A 17,007-nucleotide genomic window follows, 5' to 3' on the forward strand; every position below is an offset into this window, starting at 1 on the left:
AACCCTCACGCTCTGCCCAGCCTCCTCCTGCGGGATGTTGGGTGCAGTATTGTGCTGGGGGGCTGAAGCTTGAATAAGTCCAGGCCAGCTAACCTCCAAAACAGAAGAAGAAAATCAAGTTCTAAGACTTCCGGCCTGGTCAGCCTCTCTCCTCCCGCAGCCTCCCCAGAGGATAAAAATAGCAGCCGCCGCCTCCTAGGGCTGCACTGTGGTGCAGCAACTGCCCATGGAAGCTGCCTGGCCCATGAGCAGCTGCTTGGGGGTCAGATCCTGACCCCCAAGCCTCCTCGGGCCAGCAGGAGGCTTGGGGGTCAGGATCTGGGAACTGCCCATAAGGGGCGAGGTGACCCCGGCCAGGCAGGGACGCTCAGAGGCCTTAAGGAGAGAGGGAGCACTGGAGCAAATGTGCTCACATTCATCAGGAGGCCTGGAGATACTCTGTGGCTTCGCTGGCTGCCTCTGTAAAAGACCATGTATCCGTGATTCCTAACCTCCTTGGGGTACAGGGACCCCCCTACAACAAATGTTGGGATGTACATACCACTTCTCTTTGTGTGCTCAAGCATACTAAGACATAGATGTTGTACACCTACGTAAGCGCACACACAGAGATACAGACACACTTTTGCACACAATGTTACATTCTTGGGGAAGGGGGTTGTCAAAGCCTAGCTTGCACCAGAGGTTAACACCCCCAGATGCCTGGTTGGTAATAGGGATGCAGAACGACTATAAAAAAATAAAAATTTGGCCCTAACTGGTTTGGCTCAGTGGATAGAGCATCGGCCTGCGGACTCAAGGGTCCCAGGTTCGATTCTGGTCAAGGGCATATACCTTGGTTGTGGGCACATATACCTAGGGAGTGTGCAGGAGGCAGCTGATGGATGATGCTTCTCTCTCATCGATGTTTCTAACTCTCTATCCCTCTCCCTTCCTCTCTGTAAAAAAACCCCAACTCACTCAATAAAATATATATTTTTTAAAAATAAAAATTTGTAACATTTAACAACAGGCGACTGAAATTTCCCAAGCTCTTTTTTGGAGAATACATTTATAGAGTATACATGCATGACAACAAACACAGAAATGTGAACGTGGACCTCTGATGGTGGGATACAGGTGATTTACATTTTTCTCCATTTTTCCCTAAACAAAACAAACAAACAAAAAATATAACTTTTTCTTTTGCAACTAGAGCGGCCGCATCCAGGCATTTATTTCCTTGGGTCTGGGGAGCCCCCCTGGGCTGCAGGCGCGGCCCCGGCCGGCCTGACCGCACTCCCCGCCCCGCGGCGAGGGTGCTGCAGACAATAGACAAGCAGACCTCAGGCCGGTGACAACGTGGGGCGGGCTCCTTTGGAGGGTGACCCGAGAGCCCTTCGCGGGCGGCTGCGCTTTAAAAATCAAAGCGCCGCGCCCGGCCCAGCCTGGCCCGCACGGGGCGGACGATGCCTGCGCGCGCGCTCCCGGGGCGGCGGCGGCGGCGACGCGCACGGGCGCGCCCCCGCGGCCAGCCCCCCGCCGTGGACGATGCCGCCGCGGAGGAGGCGGCGGCGGCGGCGCGCTCCGGCGGCGGTCTGAAGCGGCGGCCGGCTGCCACGGGCCGGCGGCGCGATGAGCGGGGCGGCCGCCCCCGGCTCGGGGCTGTGAGGGGCTCGGGGCCGGGGGTGGGCGGCGGCGGCGGCGGCGCGGCGGGTGGCCGGCGCTCTCTCCTGGCGGCGGCGGCGGTGGCCATGCGCGGGACGGCGCGGCCGGGGCCGCCGTGCCGGGGCCGCCTCCTGGGGGCCCGCGGCCTGAGGGTCCCGCCGCCGCCGCTGCTGCTCCTGCTGGCGCTGCTGCCGCTGCAGCCCGCGGCCCCCGGCGCTGCCGCCGCCGCCCCGGCCCCGCGGCCCCCGGCGCTGCTGCTGCCCGCGGCCCCGGGGCCCAGCGTGAGCCTCTACCTGAGCGAGGACGAGGTGCGCCGGCTCATCGGTGAGTGGGGCCGCCGGCGCCGGGGCGGGCAGGTCGGGCCGGGCCCGGGCTGCTTCCGGCCGTCCGGCGGCCCAGTCCGCGCGCCGTGGACCGTGGGCCGTGGGCCGGTCCCCGTCTGGCCCCCTGGTGCTCCCGATCCCGCCCCCGCGCCCGGGGTCGCCTCCGGGGCCCGGCCTCTGCCTGCCTTGCTGGCTGGGAGGTGTGGTCCCTGCCTCGCCCCAGCTCCCCGGGTCAGCCTGCTGGCTGCTCCCCTGCTCCCTGGCTGCTCCCCCAGCGCCCTGGCTGCTCCCCCTGCGCCCTGGCTTCTCCCCTGCGCCCTGGCTGCTCCCCCCTGCGCCCTGGCTTCTCCCCCTGCGCCCTGGCTTCTCCCCTGCACCCTGGCTGCGCCCTGGCTGCTCCCCCTGCGCCCTGGCTTCTCCCCCCCTGCTCCCTGGCTTCTCCTCTGCTCCGTGGCTGCTCCGCCTCTGAAGGACCGGGGGATACCTTGGCCGCCGCGACATACCCGGGTTGCACCCCAGCCCCCCCCCCCCCCCATAGCCTCTTCAGCCCTTCACCCCATCCCCTGGAGTCGAGCACCCTTCCAACTTGTCTTCCCCGCCGCACCCTTTCTATGTGTGTCACTCTGTCTAGGGCCCTGGATTTTGGATCTCTCGAAATCCACCTTTTTAGGTAGACGAACCCTGGAAACCCTTGCGGGTGGTTTGGATGCCCCAGTAGAGGCCACACTGCTGAGCTCATGTTTTCTGGTTATCACACTTAAAAAAATATGAGAGAGAGAGAGGTTATAGTGGGTATTTATTACATGTTCATGGCAGTCTCCAAATCTTGCGACTGAGAGGCATACTTTTAAATAGTGAACGAGTCTCCAGGTGGCCTGCACCTTTGAGCTTCTTAGCTGGGATGTGCCGGAGTTTGATGGATCCTTATTTCTGGGCCACTGTCCTACTTTGAAGGGAAAGGAGAACTTGGCTTTGGGTCAGTTGGTTCTATTCTGCTTAATTAACTTTGTCGTTTGGGAATTAATTAAAAAAAAATAATGGTGTTCTCATGTTGGACTTTGTGGGTTTTGGAAATGACCCCCCTGAAGAAGGTCTGATAGAAATGACCCCCAATGGGAAGTTTTTGATAGTTGCAGATACTTAGACATGTACTTTCTTTTGAGTGTTATTTCATCTCAGGCTTGTGGTGCATCGGAGGGATCGATTATCGGTCAGTTTCATTTTTTTTAAAAAAGTTGTAAGACCTTGAGGTCTTTTAAGGAATTGCTTTTAGCAGGCTGTTTAGATATTGTTACATATAAGGGTTTGCAGTCTTTAACCAAAGAAGAATGCTGTGTTTTTATAATGTCTTGCATTCTTAATACCCCTCTCTAGTCTAGATGAATCAACTGAACTTAATTTAGCTGCATTAAAATTGCAAATTGGGTTAGTACATGGAACATAAAACTAAGGTTTAGGAAAAAGTATGAATACTTATATATCTGCTCATATAATTAATTTTTTAAAAATGTTAATGTACTGTGCATGGTGTTGTAAAGTTTTTGTTGTTGTTGTTAAAAGCATGTGTATTATTTGTGACTTTGTTTAAATGTCAGAAAGCAGTCTGGGGTGGAGGGGTAGAGGATGGGAGGACAGCCAGAGGCTGACATTGACTGAGTGCCTGTGCCATATACCTGCCCCTACTTGTTTTATACCCATCATTTCCTCTACTTTTCTTGTGTCCCAGGGAGATATATATTACTATTCCCATTTTAGAGATGAGTAAAGTAAGGCTTTAAGTAACTTGCTCAGAATCACACCATTTATCATCTTTTTTTTTTTTTTTAAATCGAATATAGGGTTGCTATAAGCTGCAAAGTTTTATTGAATGAACTGAAGATATTATTCTATAGCAGCTTGATTATGGCATGGCAGAAAAATAATGATTGCTAATTAATACTTGAAATGATGTATTTGTTACCCAGTTGATGAGCAGAATAGGTTGTTGGGAGCAAAGAGGGTTTGCCTTGCTGATGAGTCTCATTCCCCTTTGGGCCAGAAGGATCTCCAGCAGTATTTTCTCTAACTCAGACAGAGCTGACCTGTCACAGTGGGTCTCTTGACTGTACACCTTGCTAGATCCAGGTCCTCGCCTTCCAGTCCCCTTCCCATGTCCCGTATACATTCTACCTTTAAAGCATTCCTTGGATGCACCTGGGAGCAGAAGAGCAAGTGGGTAGGACTGGGGTGTATACCGGGCATCCTGAGTTCTTAGAATGCAGTTTCCCACGGAAAATCTTGCGGTATTTACGACTACTTGCAATGATACTTTGTACCGTATTTTTGTATCCTTATGGGTTAAATGCCTGCAGAAAGCTGACTTGGGAAGCTAACCATCATTGTATAATATTTCTAAGACAATGAGTTTGGAATTCTGAGTAGGAAACTTATAAATGAAGTTGATAGTGACAGCGTTATAAGTTGAGCTAACTGCTTGGATATGAGACTAAGTTGTTGTTTTAGTCAGTTACTACATGCCCATAATTTATAAAGTAATCAAATAGCGCTAAAAAGTTCAAAGTGAAAAACAGCTATCTCCTTCCGACCTTTGGCCTTTTACTCCTCCAGGCTCCACTCCAGTGGAAGCTACTATCCTATCTAATAAAAGGGTAACATGCAAATCAACCGTCACTCCGCCACAAAGATGGTCGTGCCCAGTCCTCTCAGCCCCACCAGAGTCCCCCCAGTCCCGGGGGCGAGGGGTGGCCGCTGAGAGTGGGCAGTGTGAACAGCCTGGCGGAATGCTTGCTTTATTGCTGCGGTGATGAGGCAAGCGTTCCACCCCGGCCGCACATGGGCCTCTGAGCTGCAGAGAGCCTCTAGGTGGTGGGCCCTGCAGAGAGCTACTGGCGCACGGATTCCTGCGCAGGGCTACTCCTCTTAAACTAGTTCTGCTTATTCCCTGCCCCGGTGTTTTTTACTTTCATATTTCTAAATCAGTGTATAATAAGCATTTGACTTTCCAGTATCATCACTGAGTACTTGCCCTCTTCTCTTCCCCAATCCCCCCAATATAGTTATATATCAACTAGAGGCCCAGTGCATGAAATTCATGCACAGGGGGGTGGGGTCCCCTCAGCCCAGCCTGCACCCTCTCCAATCCGGGACCCCTCTCACAATCCTGGACTGCTGGCTCCTAATTGCTCACCTGCCTGCCTACCTGCCTGGTTGCCTCCAACTGACCTCCCCCATCTGTCTCTCCCCCCCCCCCCCATGACCTGATTGCCCCTCACTGCCTCTGCATGCTGGCCTGATTGCCCCTAACTGCCCTTCACTGCCTCTGTGTGTGCTGGCCTGGTCACTCCCAACTGCCCCCCTTTGCTTGCCTGGTCCCCCTAACTGCCCCCCCTGCTGGTCTGGTTGCCCCTCACGGCCCCCCTAGCCAGCCTGCTGTTCAGTCATTTGGTCATCCCTAACTAACCCCCCTTCTGGCCTGGTTGTAGGCAGCCATCTTATGAGGATGTGAGGGTTAATTTGCGCATTATCTCTTTATTATATAGGATTTTTTGTAAAACTAGCAGTCAGTATTTACATTATTGTGTATATATTTATTACTTATTTATGAGTTAAATAGTGACCCATGATTATATTTTTTCCCCTATATATTTTGGTCTTTCCTGGAGCAAGTGATTAATTGCCTTTTAATTTAAAAATATTTTTTATTCATTTCAGAGAGGGAGAGAGAGATAGAAACATCAATGACGAGAGAGAATTATGGATCAGCTGCCTCCTGCATGCCCCCTAATGGAGATCGAGCCTGCAACTAGGACATGTGCCCTTAACCCAGAATTGAATCTGGGACCCTTCAGTCTTCAGGTCAACACTATTCCCTGAGCCAAACCAGCTAGGGCAATTAATTGCCTTTTAAGTTTTTTTATTTATTTATTTATTTTTTGTAAGTACCTATGGCTACATGCCCTCAAATATTCCAAGAAATATGTTAAATGCCTTTTGATTTTCCCCCAGGTAGCACGTCAGATCATTTATCAGTTCCACTTGGTTTCTCCTCACAGACTTGTCCCTCCAGAGCCTCCCACCCTCTCGTTCCAATCTGGACAGTAGGATGGTTTTTCCTGTGACTTCTATTCCTTTTCTCTCTTGGAGCCTGTTTCCTAGGTCTCCTGTCTTCCTTTCTCCTGGTTTGCTTTGTCTTGTTAAAGTGCACCCACTATAGAAGGGGTACCTGGGAGGTAAATTATTTGTGGCCTTGCGTGTCTGAAGGTGTCTGTCTGTCTTCATGCTTCATAGGTAACTTGGCTGAATTTAGTGTATTAGGTTGGAAATAATTACCCCCCACTCACACACCCAACACACTCACAATTTTGGTGGCATTTTCACAGTTTTTTTGCCTTAAGAAATTTTCTGATGAAAATCCAAAGCAATAGATTCCTTTTCTTTTTCTTTGTTTATTATGCCTTTAAATCTTTTTCTCGGGGGTTCTGAAATTTATAAGCTTCTGTGTGGGTCCTTCTTTCTGTCTGTCTCTCTGGGCCCTTTCAGTCTAGAGACTCATATCCTTCAGTTTTCAAAAATGTTGATTACTTCTTTGGTAATTTCCTACCCTCCACTTTTTGTTTTTTCTTTCTGAGATGTCTGTTGGTTTGGTTATTGAATCTTCTGGAAATGATGTTCAGGTTTTCTTAATTTTGTTTCCCAAGTTTTTATTTTTAAAAATTTAATGATGGCCCTAGTTGGTTTGGCTCAGTGGATAGAGCATTGACCTGTGGATAGAAGGGTCCCAGGTTAGATTCTGGTCAAGGGCACAGCCCTTGGTTACAGTCTGTATCCCCAGCCCTGGCCAGGGCATGTGCAGAAGGCAACCAATTGATGTTTCTCTCTCACATTGATATTTCTCGCTCTTTGTCTCTCCTCTTCCCTTCCACTCTCTCTAAAAAATCAATGAAAAAATATCTTCAGGTGAGAATTAACAAAATAAAATAAAATTTTAATGATGATGTTTTTAAATTTTATAAGCTCTTTTTGTTCTCTGTGTCCATTTCCATTTTATTCTTATTTTATAAATGTACTAGAGGCCCAATGCATGACATTCGTGAACTTTGGGTCTGGGGAGAGTCCTCAGCCCAGCCTGTGCCCTTTCACAGTCCAGGAGTCCTTGGGGGACATTTGACTGACAGCTAACCGCTGCCATGGAGCCGGGGGCGGCTCCTGCCATCGCCACTGCACTCACCAGCCATGAGCTTGGCTTCTGGCTGATGGGAACGCACAGAGCACCAGGGGGCAGCTCCTGCGTTGAGCATCTGCCCCCTGGTAGTTGGTGCGCGTCACGATAACCAGTCTTCTGTCAGTCGATTTGCATATTACCCTTTTATTATATAGGATTATCTTCCCTTATCTTCGAGGTGTGTGTGCATGTTGTTTTAATTTTTTCTATATATTTAATATGTTTTTAATATTCTTCCTCCAGTGTGCTGTTAATTTCAGGGTTCTTTTTAAGTTTGTTTATATCATAAATATCTGGTGACCCTTGGCGGTCTGTTATTAGGAGCGAGATGCTGAGAAGTTGATTAAGTAAGAGAAAGCGAGTGTGTGTGTGCATGAGCTCCAGTGGTCTAATTTGACTGCTCTTGGGGTGCAGGTGGAATCTACCCCATGTATCAGCACTTTCACGTCTTCTTTGGGACTAGTGTCTACAGAGAAGACACCCCCAATGTCCTGCCTTCTGGCATGTTTGGCGATACACCAGCAGCCTGGGCGTGGGTTAGATTTTGACTTCTGTTTACAGTGCTCCTGCCAACATGGCTCAGTTTTTTTTTCAGAAACAACTTTTGGTCTCCTGCTGGACCTGGGGCCCAGCCGCTTTGAAAACCTCCTTCAGAAGCTCCCCCTCTGTCAGGCCTTTGGTGGCTCCACTAATGAGCCTCTCAGGAGTCCTGAGGGACAGTGACCGTTCCTTCAACTGCTTAACTTCTTGCAAAAGTTGTTGAAATGTATGATGTGCTGTTGTCTTCTTTTCCTTCTGTTTGTCTTTGTGGTTTAATGTCTTTATGATTTCATTGCTATCATTTTAGGGGAGTTTGGGGAGGAAATGGGGATAAAGGCTAGTGGTCATTCCCTAATGTATAACTGGCACGTAGGGTTGGCTTTGACTATTTAAGAACTGGTGCCATGTAGCAGTTTTTGTTTTTTTTTTGGTAATAACACTATTAAAACTAGTAGTGGTGGCTGCAGTAGCAGCTGACCAGTGGAATCTTTTGTCTATGTCAGGTCCTAAGACAGTCACCGTGTTAGGTGTGTACTGTTATTTCCGCTTTACAGATGAGGAAACAGACTTGGAGGAGGCTGTGCCCTTGACCAGCCCAGCCCAGTTCCTTGGTAGAGGACATGCAGTCCTGATGGAAGTCCATTGGTCCAGAGACTCCAAAGCCTCAGGAGCTTTTCATCAATGTGCCCAAGGGCCCTGCTTCATTGCTGTCATTTACTCTTCTTAACATGCTGGCTGCTGGCTGTGTTCTAGGCATCCATTTCCTCCTTTCACTGCTGAGGACTCTGCTTTGGGGCCCTTGGGGTAGCCAGGAGAGTGTCAGTTCTTGAGTAAGTCCTGCCTGCATCCTGAATCCCTACTGTCACTTTGTCAACTCTAGAGGAGCTAGTAACCAAAATACTCAGAGAGTACAACCTGCAAGCCTGCTGCATGTGTGTTGGCTGTAGTCTGGATCCTTATCTGCATCCTCCCGTGTTCTCTAAGTGAGTTTCCTGAAGACCAGAGCCTGTGAAAGTGGCATGTGGCTGAGTCAGTGCTGGCATTTAGAATAACGTGCTGGTGAGTAGGGGGTATGGTATAAACTGGTCATGACAGCAGTATTGGTGACAGTGAATCTGTAGTGGTAAGAAGGACTTCTAAGAATAGACTCTGCCTCCCACCAATTAGGATTTCGCTTTGGACAACTTGCTTCCCCTGGAAGAGTTATGCATTCGTTGTTCGTATCTTATTTAAAATCAGGTCATTGTTCTCTACATCAGTCCAGTGAAGAATTTTGAAGCCCATATTGTGGTAGAAAATGGCGATTCGAAATTATTAAACTTTTCTTGAGGAACTTAGAATTTTGTAGGGAAGATTAAATCTACAACTATAACACCGAGATAAGAGTTATATTGCTGGTTGACATAAGTTATTGTAGATGACTTTTGACTATAGGAGGAGGGAGAGGAGAAGCTCAGAGAGTTTCAGGAAAGGTGTTGCAGGAAAGGAGACATGTGAGTGTCATCTTGAAGGATGACTTAGGTGGGCAGAAAAGAGAAACAGTTCATGCTAGGCAGAGAGAAGAGTATGGCCTAAGCCACAGTCCTGTGGAATCAGAGGTGTGTGAAACCAAGGCATAGAAAGCCCCTAATGTGGTTAAGATGAAAAAAAAATTGGCAAAGTCTGAGAGTGGTAGACTATATATAAGGCTGGGAGGTAGGTAGAGATTGGATTGGGAATTTGAATGTTATCTTATAGGTAATGAGGAGCTGTTGAAGAACTCGGGAAAGGAGTGTGCACAGTCAGGACTGAGTTATAGAAAAGATAGCTTTGGCCCCAGTGAGAACGGTGGTTTGTAGACTGAAAAACTGGGTCTGGGAACTGGGACAAAGCCAGCCTTGTGATAAGGGGATCAACGAGGGCAGTGGAAGGGGTGAGACGGATTTGTGAGGAATTTACAGGGAGTTTGTAGGAGACTTAGTGGAGACAGGAGGGTTAAAGAAAAGGGAGGAGTCCAAGAGGAATCCAGGGTTTCAGATTTGGGCAGCTGAATGGAAGGACTCTCTTTTTGGGAAGTGGTTGAGGGAAAGAAAAAAAGAGACCAGCCATGTGTTCCTCTTCTCCCAGCCTCTTTCTCTCCTCTCAGCCTCAGGCCAAGTGCTTGGTGTGGGAGGGCAGGAGGGTGTCCTCCCCACTGTTGAGTCTGGCATAACCTAGCACTGCTGAAACCCCCAGGAGGTGGGGTGCTGGTGGAGGTGGGTTAGCACCCTACCGCAACCTCTTCACCCCGGGGCCTTCCGGGTGGGGTTGGTGGCATTGACGCAGCATCGATTTGAACCCATGTGTTCTTCATTGGGAGAGCAGGGCTGAGTGAGACATTGTGCAATTGTGGGTTTTGAGTTATTTTTTCCTCCTTCGTGCTACGCATGTGGGAGAACTCTATCCAATTATAGCCAAACCTGTCCCCTATGAGTCACATCCTGAGTTGACTAGTCGGTTCTGAAGGTGCTGCCTAAAATACTTTTCAGATTTTAAGAGTCACTTTAGAAACAAATGGAAACATGGAGGTATTCTTTGAGCACCATGAACTGAGGAGTTAGTTCCATAGCATTACTTTTGGGGTTTTAATGCAGTTTATGCCAGCGTTCTGAAAAAAACTCGCCAGCTCTACAACAACTAAAAACTACAGCACACAAAAACTTGGACATGAAACAGGGCCATTAGCTACTCTGAAATTATATCACGCTTAAAAGTACGTGTGTGTTTTTTGGTGTTATTATTGATGTACATCAACTAAAGTATTTCTAATTAGAATGTTTTTAAACAGCTTTCGTTTATAAAGGGCCTCTTTAAATGTGCAGCAAAAAAAAAAAAAAAAAAAAAAAGAAGCATGCGTATTGCTGAGTTACATAATACATACTTATCGAAGGATTCTTTTTACTATGCCTGGCTAGAGTCCGTGTGAATTGTAGAATATTTCTGAAAAGTAATTTCATAGGTCCCATTCGTAAGAGAAATAAGTTATACCTTGTTCATAAATAAATATGTTCTTGTGTAAATATGTCTGTTTTAGTGCACCTCTTGCTGGGTGACAAGTACTTCACGTATGTTCTCTTTTGCCAACTGTAGGAGTTAGGTGGCATTGACATTTTTGTACATTTTTGATAAAGCTGAGGCTCTGGGGAATTACAGAATTTCCTGGAGCTCACAGAAATGTCTGGGGCTCTGTGACTCCAGAGCACATGCTTTCTCCCTTGTGCTGCCTCTGGAGGTTAGCAGTTTAGTCTTTTATCTGGCCGGAATCATCCGAGGGACATAAACAAAATGCAGACTCCTAGACCTACTCTGAGCAGTTTGTTTAGGAGATCCGGGATGGGCCACAGCTAATGAACCTTTTGAATGCCATGTTTCATTGATCGTAAAATGTGTAGTTTTTCTACATTTGAGCATCTCTGAAATTGGAACCATTTTACAATCAATGGAGAGTCATCAGTTAATAGACAGTTTTATTTTTCATTCTTTAGATTGAAGGAAGCTTACAACTAATTTTCCACCCTTTTTTTGTGTGCCTGTTATAATTTCCAAGTTGCGAAATTCACTGGTGGTATTTATTATTTGCTTACTAAAGGCCTTGTGCACAAAATTCATGCAGTGGGTGGAGGGTGTGTGTGTGTGTGGGGGGGGGCAGTTGGGGGTGGAGTGTATGTGTGTGTGTCCCTAAGCCCAGCCTGTACCCTCTCCAATCTGGGACCGCAATCTGTCCAACTGCTGGTTTAAACCTGATCCTGCAGGGACTGCTGGCTCCTAACCACTTGCCTACCTGCCTGATTGTTCCTAACCACTTCTGCCTGCCAGCTTGATTGCCCCCTAACCGCTCCCCTGCCGGCCTGCTTGATGCCTAACTGCTTTCCTGCCAGCCCGATAGCCCCCAAATGCCTTTCCCTGCAGGCCTGGTCACCCCACCTGCCCTCCCCTGCCAGCCTGGTTGCCCTCAACTGCCCTCCCCTGCCGACCTGATCTCACCCCCAACTGCCCTCCCCTGCCAGCCTAATGGCCCCCAACTGCCCTCCCCTGCTGGTCTGGTTGCCCACAACTGCCCTGCCCTGCCGGCCATCTTGTGATGATGTGGGGGGCCATCTTTGTTGATGTGCAGGTCACCTAGCCTTTTATTAGTATAGATGGTAATGGCTGTGTCTTTGTAGGGAATCCAAATGACTGCAGTGTGATATTACCATTAGGTTTAAGAACAAAAGTATTTAGCTAGGAAGCTGCTGGCAAGGGTAATGTCAGTGGTTCTCAACCATTTTTTGTGTGAAAGCCTTAGAGCCTTTTGCTAGGGTACCCCACATAAGCACCTAAAACGTAAGTTTTGTATACTGTGTATGGGGTTCTTGGACTTTGGGGGTCTTGCAGGGACACCTGTTGAAAGCTTATGAGTCCCACAAAAGCTGGTTCTGGAAAGGGGCATCTGTTACCTTCAGCATTTCATCCTGAATTCGCTGACCTCCTTACAGCAAACATGTCAAACTCTTGTCCCTCAGGCCACATGCGGCCCACAAGGAATGTTTTTGCGGCCCACCCAATATAACGGCATGTAAGAAACATTTTAATAAAAATTTTATAACTTAATCTTTACAAAATCCGGTTAGACGTAATTTTTAATAATGAACTACAACGTTCGCTAATGACTGATTACAATAATCCTGTTGCATTCATTTCCCTTATGCCCCTTACGTGCAGGCACACCGTTTCTCTCCACTAATGCTAGCAGCAAATATTTTAGCACCGATTGCCACGCCATTAGTCTTGTATGTAACTTGTTTGGTGTGTACAACAGGAAATATTTCACTAAAGGAGAACAAGAAAAATAGTTTTATTTGTATTGTGCTTATTAATATGTGCAGTTATTCAGAGTCTAAGTTTAAGAAAAATATTAATTATTATTAAAATGTTCTATTATTTTATGTTAATAATTACTCATTTATTTCAACCCTTTGTATTCAGCATGTCTCTATTGAAATAAACCTACGTTTCTATGAAAATTGAAGCTTTTGTTTTTTTGCAGCCCACATAAACTTAAACCTTGTTTATTTGGCCCGTGTTAGCCTTTGAGTTTGACATGCTTGACCTGTATAATTTTAAAAAATGTGCATTCTTTAAGGTTCTTAATGTTTTATGGGTTTTGACAAATGTACAGTGTCATGTATCCACCAGATACAGAATAGTTTTTCTCCCCTGAAAAAGCCCCATGAGTAGGGGGCATTTATATTTATAAATACTCCACTGATATTTTATTTTTATAATGATAAATCTTTATTGTTCAGATTATCACAGGTGTTCCTCTCCCCCCCCCCCACATAGCTCCCCTCCACCTGATTCCCCACCCCACCCCATGCCCTTACCCCCGCCACTGTCTTCATCCATAGGTGTAAGATTTTTGTCTAATCTCTTCCCTCTCAAACCCCCTTCCCCCTGAGAATTATCAGTCCACTCCCTTTCTATGCCCCTGCATGTGCCCACTGTGTGCACAGCCATCTTGTGATGGTGTGAGGGCATCATGGCGTGATGACCACTTAGGCTTTTATTAGTAAGGATGTTTATATTGAGACTCTTGCCCAGTGGTTGGCAAACTGCGGCTCAAGAACCACATGCGGCTCTTTGGCCCCTTGAGTGTGGCTCTTCTACAAAATACCACAGCCTGGGCGAGTCTATTTTGAAGAAATGGCATCAGAAGAAGTTTAAGTTTTAAAAATTTGGCTCTCAAAGGAAATTTCAATTGTTGTACTGTTGGGTATTTGGCTCTGTTGACTAATGAGTTTGCTGACACTGGTTTCCTCTCCTAACCCTGCCATGTATTTAGTTATCTGGTGCCACACTCCTTCTTACCCTGAGGTCTGCATTAGGTGGTTGCTCTGCCTCACATACTTTCTCAGATCTTTGCATGGTGAGAGCCTTTTTTATCTTAACTGAAAACGCCACTTTCTCAGAGCCTTGTCTTTCTAGGTTTGTGCCATTCTGACCTCTCACCGTTTTATTTTAAGCAATTAATACTTTTGTTGTTTCTATACCCCATCCCTCCCATAGGAAAGTTTATTTTCTTTGAGTAGAGACCTTATTTATATTTCTCTATATCCCTCGCACCTAAAACCTAGTATGTATTAGATGCTCAGTAAAAGATCAGTGCATGAATCCTACCTTTTTTTTATTTTTATTTTTTATTATTCACTATCTTGTACCTTACTTAGTCCATCATTTTCTTGATCATTTCTCATTGTCTGATAAGTCTTAAAAGGGGAATTTGACTGAACTTATACTTATGAATGGGAGTTTAAATAAATTAGTTTTTAATAGCTTATTTTCTTTGAAAATTGCTTAGTTTCCCCAGGTCTCTGTCCCTGCACTCCACTCCCTGGGTAAGGTGCTCTCCATCATAGCTTCCATAGTTCTCTACAAACTGTACCCATCACAATGTCTTTCCTCTGCTGCACTAAGGCCACCTCATAACTTGGCACATAGCAGTCTTTCAGGAGACTCCTGGCACACACTCCAGTTAAAGGATGTGAAGTATTCAAGAGAAACTCTTTTTCCCCCCAATAATTAAAAGCTGGGAAATAGAATTTTTAAATCTTTTCATCTGAAATGCATAACCTGCTGTTAATTCTCTCCAGTGTATTTTTTCATCTCATAACATCTCATAGCTTTGATTTGGGTCTTTTTATATCTTCCACGTCTCTACTTAACTTTTGATCATGTGGATGGATTACAGCTATAATAGTTGTTTCAAGTTGTTTAAATGTCTTTGTCTGCTCATTCTAACATCTGTGCCAGTTCTAGGTTGGTTTCAATTGATCTGTCTATCTCCCATGCCTGGTAGTTTTTGACAGGATGTGACACATTGTGGGATTCTCCCGGTGGGTGCTGGATATTTTTGTATTTATATAAATATTCTTGGCTTTTAAAAAAAATATCTTTTTTTATTGATTTCAGAGAGGAAGGGATAGTGAGAGAGAGAAACATCAATGATAAAGGAATCATTGATCGGCTGCCTCCTGAACACCCCCTACGGGGGGTCAAGCCCACAACCTGGGGATGTGTCCTGACTGGGAATCGAACCATGAGCCCCTGGTTCATAGGTCGACGTTCAACTACTGAGCCACTGCAGCCGGCTAAGTATTCTTGGTTTCTGTTCTATTGTAGGACTCAGATAAGTTACTTGTATCAAGTTTGATGCTTTCAGGTCTTGCTTTTAAGACTTCTTAGGTAGCACAGGAGCAGTGCTCGGTGTAGGGCTAATTATTCCCCACTACCTAGTCAAGTCTACTTGTGTCCTTTCTCCAGTGACTGGGAATCATGAGGCTTTCTAGTCTGGCTGGTGGGAATAGGCCATGTTTCAGATCCTATGTAGGTGCTAGACACTTACCTTTTATCCTTTTTCTATGCTTGCTCTGGTCAGTACTCAGCCGAAGGCTGGAGGGTAACCCTCTGCAGATCTACAAGTTCTCTCCTCTCTGGTTCTTTGCTCTACATATTATAGCTGTCTTTTTCTTTATGAATTCTTATACATTTTGTTTATTTTTTTTTTGGTTATTACAGATGAGAGGGTTAATCTGGTCCTGTTCTTCTTTCTGGTCCAGAATTGGAAATAACGAAGGATTATCTTTTTTTATTGTTTGCATCTTTCCCACAGTTAACTCCTTAAGTTATTTGTTAAAGGAGAGAATGTAGTCCAATTTAAAGAAAAAGATTCCAAGGCTTTGTATGTATGCATGCATGGGTACATAAGTATAGATATATAGTAAATAACATGGTGTGGGACAATATTGGACTTGGAATCAGCATATTGAGTTTTCATTCTCCTGCTATCCTGTTTCCCTGAAAATAAGACAGTGTCTTATATTAATTTTTTCTCCCAAAGTTGTGCTAGGTCCTATTTTCAGGGGATGTCTTATCTTTCCATGCGCTATGTCTTATTTTCGGAGGATGTCTTATTTTCGGGGAAACACGGTATCTGTGTAGGCAAGTAATTAATGTTTCTGAGTGTAGGTGGGTTTCTTCATATTAAGATGCTTTTCAACCAACAATAGCATGTGTATTACCATAGTTGCTATGATGTATATGAAAATGCTACATAATTCTCAAAACATTTTATTTTCCTGTTTGGTGGGGGATTTGCATGTTTTTGGGTGAAAGCTAGAATCATAAAATGTTAAAAAGAGAGGTCATTTAGATATCACATGGTTGTTTGATTGCCTTTAATAGCAACATTTATCACTCATTGAACAATTATTTATTGAGTAGATACTAGGCTGTGTTTGGGGGATATGGGACATATTCTGGTGAGTAAAACGTGGAAGCTTGCCTTCATGAAACTGACTTCTAGCAGAGCACTCAGGGACTTGCCTGAGAAATAATTCAGGTAGCTTTGGATCTGGACTCCAAGTTAGCACTTTGCAGTGCTTCCTGTTGCTGGCAGGGAGAAATGTATTTGTGAGTTTTCCATTGTGCTTTGAGACCACTAACATAACAGTAAGCTGTAAGTCACTAATGGCCTCCACAGCTGCCTGTGGAGCATGCTCCTGTTAGGAGTTGCCTGTGAAAGACGTTGAATGGTGATTATGTCAAACTATGTGCAAATTGCTCCATCTCTGTTACAGGAAAGGAACCAATGACAAATTATTTCCCAGTATCTTTAAAAAATATATTTTTTTATTGATTTCAGAGAGAAAGGGAGAAGGAGAAAGACAGAAACATTAATGATGAGAGAGAATCATTGATTGGCTGCCTCCTGCCTGCTCCTTACTGTGGATTGTGCCCTCAACCGGGGCTTGTGCCCCTGACTGGAACTGAACCTGGGACCCTTCAGTCCGCAGGCCAATGTTCTATGCACCGAGCCAAACCAGCCAGAGTTTTCCCAGGATCTTTTTACAGATAGTGAAATATTCTGGCACTATGGCAGGGCATGCTTCATATTTTATGTTATAGTGCTAGAGACCTGGGTGTTTTGTTTGTTTGTTTGTTTGTTTTTTCCTTATTATTCTTGGATAGGATTTGGGAATCACCTTTAACATCTGTGCAGTTGTGGTACAAATCACATCTTTGGAGGAATTCTTTTATGTTTTGTTTTTTTTAATGACATATATTAATTGGAGGTGAAACCTTGTTCCCTGATCCTGTATTTTAGTGTCGAGCTCTCTCTGTAATTTCTTCTCCAACTGCCGTAGCATTTTTCCATAGGGAGGTGACAGTGCATCATCCAAGTCATCCACTTGAAATCACAAGTGACCTTGCTTTCCCTCT

At 45.9% G+C, this 17,007-nt stretch overlaps 1 protein-coding gene across 2 annotated transcripts in view; it reads left to right on the plus strand.

Moving 5' to 3' along the window:
• The first annotated feature begins 1,502 nt into the window (after positions 1 to 1,502).
• Positions 1,503 to 17,007, plus strand: part of RYK (receptor like tyrosine kinase) — an 82,388-nt gene continuing 66,883 nt past the window's right edge. For both annotated transcript variants that reach the window (XM_084902139.1, XM_084902140.1), the window contains exon 1: positions 1,503 to 1,971. In XM_084902139.1, the coding sequence (XP_084758265.1) occupies positions 1,734 to 1,971 (238 nt within the window). In that variant the 5' untranslated portion in view covers positions 1,503 to 1,733. The remainder of the gene's footprint in view (positions 1,972 to 17,007) is intronic.

The sequence above is a fragment of the Pipistrellus hanaki genome, assembly GCF_964339955.1.
Source record: "Pipistrellus hanaki genome assembly, chromosome: 13".
Classification (NCBI taxonomy): domain Eukaryota; kingdom Metazoa; phylum Chordata; class Mammalia; order Chiroptera; family Vespertilionidae; genus Pipistrellus; species Pipistrellus hanaki.